This window comes from Impatiens glandulifera, chromosome 7, assembly GCF_907164915.1.
Source record: "Impatiens glandulifera chromosome 7, dImpGla2.1, whole genome shotgun sequence".
Classification (NCBI taxonomy): Eukaryota; Viridiplantae; Streptophyta; class Magnoliopsida; order Ericales; family Balsaminaceae; genus Impatiens; species Impatiens glandulifera.
In genome coordinates, this window is record NC_061868.1 from 49,005,132 (window position 1) to 49,006,831 (window position 1,700).

General features: G+C 33.9%; 1 protein-coding gene across 1 annotated transcript; it reads right to left on the reverse strand.

Moving 5' to 3' along the window:
• Window positions 1–251: 251 nt before the first annotated feature.
• On the reverse strand, window positions 252–1,229 carry LOC124944431 (putative zinc finger protein CONSTANS-LIKE 11). The gene is made up of 3 exons (XM_047484682.1): window positions 660–1,229; window positions 449–583; window positions 252–379 (listed from the first exon to the last, which is right to left on the reverse strand). Exons 1-3 carry the CDS (start codon window positions 1,173–1,175, stop codon window positions 287–289), a joined length of 744 nt encoding a protein of 247 aa, XP_047340638.1. The 5' UTR covers window positions 1,176–1,229; the 3' UTR covers window positions 252–286.
• Between the last annotated feature and the right edge of the window lie 471 nt (window positions 1,230–1,700).

Sequence of the window (1,700 nt, forward strand, 5' to 3'; positions counted from 1 at the left end):
TGGTTCCCAATTTTTATTTTATTTTATTTTCTTGCAAAAATAATTAATTTATTTTAAAATTAGGTAGAAAGAACTTAAAGAGATAATCTAATACTACAAATTGAACCCTATAAAACAAAGAAACATGCAATCAATAACACTACTTAGAAAGGAATGTGATGCCTTTCAATTATGTCAAAATAAACTAATTAAGTTACCTCTGTTCTTCTTCTTCAATGGAGATTCTTATTCATAATTTAGATAGAAAGAGACATTATTATAACATTATCAATTAAAGTTTCCATTTTCAATCTTGCAACTGTCCGCCGGTTGAATTCCATAGACCAAACACATTCCCTCCTCTTACAGTTCCTTCATTTCCATTCAAATTGTTGTTAATCTACATAAATATTCATAATTAATCTCATATCCATTAAAATAAATGAAAAAATAAAAAATAAATACAGACCCAAAGATTGTCTTGTTCATCATAACGGTTAAAAGTTGCAGTCTTTGGAATCATGTGATCAGATGGCTCGTCATTTCTAGCAAATCTACCACGTACTCTCGGTCGACTGTCGGCTAGTGTTTTTCTACATGCATACTGTTTTAATTTTGATTAATCAATAAAACACTTTTCAAAATCATCTGAAATCCCAGTGTTAATTAAATAAAATTACCTTAATCTTCTTACTGAAATTCCTCTGGTTTCTCTTCTCTCTGTATTTATGAATCCTCTCTTTCTTCTCCTCCGGCGTGTAACGCCCTGGACCGATTCTGAAACGCGTTTCTTCAACCAAGTCTCCGGTGCTGCATACCCTTCTCATTTGGAATTGGGTAAAGGATAAAGTCGGGTTCATTTCAGGGGAGTTCAAGGTCGGAGGTTTAACATGATTCAAGTTTAGGGATTCCATAACACCGTTGAGGTTGGCTGGTCTTTCATCTAAGGAGATGCTTCTCTGCATGAAACATTGGTCATGTCCGATTGGATTTGGTGGGGAAGATGATGAAGAGGAAGAGGGTGGAGGAAGGGGATGGATGATTTGGTCGATTGAGGCGGATTGATCGAGTGGGTTTGGTGATTCTTGCTGGAAAGTGTAATGGGTGTCTTTGATTTCTTGGAGAATGTCGAGATCTAGGATGCAATCGAATGGGTCGGGGAAGAAAGAACTGAGGAAGAGATCATCGGAAGACATTGGAAAAGAAAGTGTTTTTTTTTTTTTTTCTTGTTCTTGTTGTCTGTTTGAGGTTTGTGCTGCTATGGAGACTTATGAATATAAGAGAAGAGATGGGGGTTGCATACTTGCATATATGTCCGATGTATACAAATTGGGGTTTGCAGCACGCAGATCGAAAAAAAAGACATAAAGAGACGATAAATTGGGGTTATGAGTTTTCACTTTCATAAAGTTAGAAATCGACAACTTAGAAAGATGACAAAAATCTGAATTTCTCAACAACATTATACTTAATGATGATATGATGTGGTGCGATTTTAAACTGCCTCACGTCCTAACACAAAAAATACAATAAATTTTTTTTTTTTTATTTTTTTATTATCAACAAGCTCGTCTAACACATTACTTATACATCTATTTAATCCTTCAGAATTAAGAATGTCATTTGTGCTAACTTAGTAGAATTATTATTAAGGACAGATTCAAATTAGGGTTATTGTTATAACCTTATCTTTTGAAAATAATGATCGGTAATAATTTTAA

Bases quoted from the DNA above. Each gene is read 5' to 3' on its own strand.
- LOC124944431 (XM_047484682.1), bottom strand. From the start codon at position 1,175: ATGTCTTCCGATGATCTCTTCCTCAGTTCTTTCTTCCCCGACCCATTC. The intron at 584-659 runs GTAATTTTATTT...AAATTAAAACAG, and splicing joins ATTTCAGTAAGAAGATTAAG to TATGCATGTAGAAAAACACT. The intron at 380-448 runs GTCTGTATTTAT...ATATTTATGTAG, and splicing joins ATGAACAAGACAATCTTTGG to ATTAACAACAATTTGAATGG.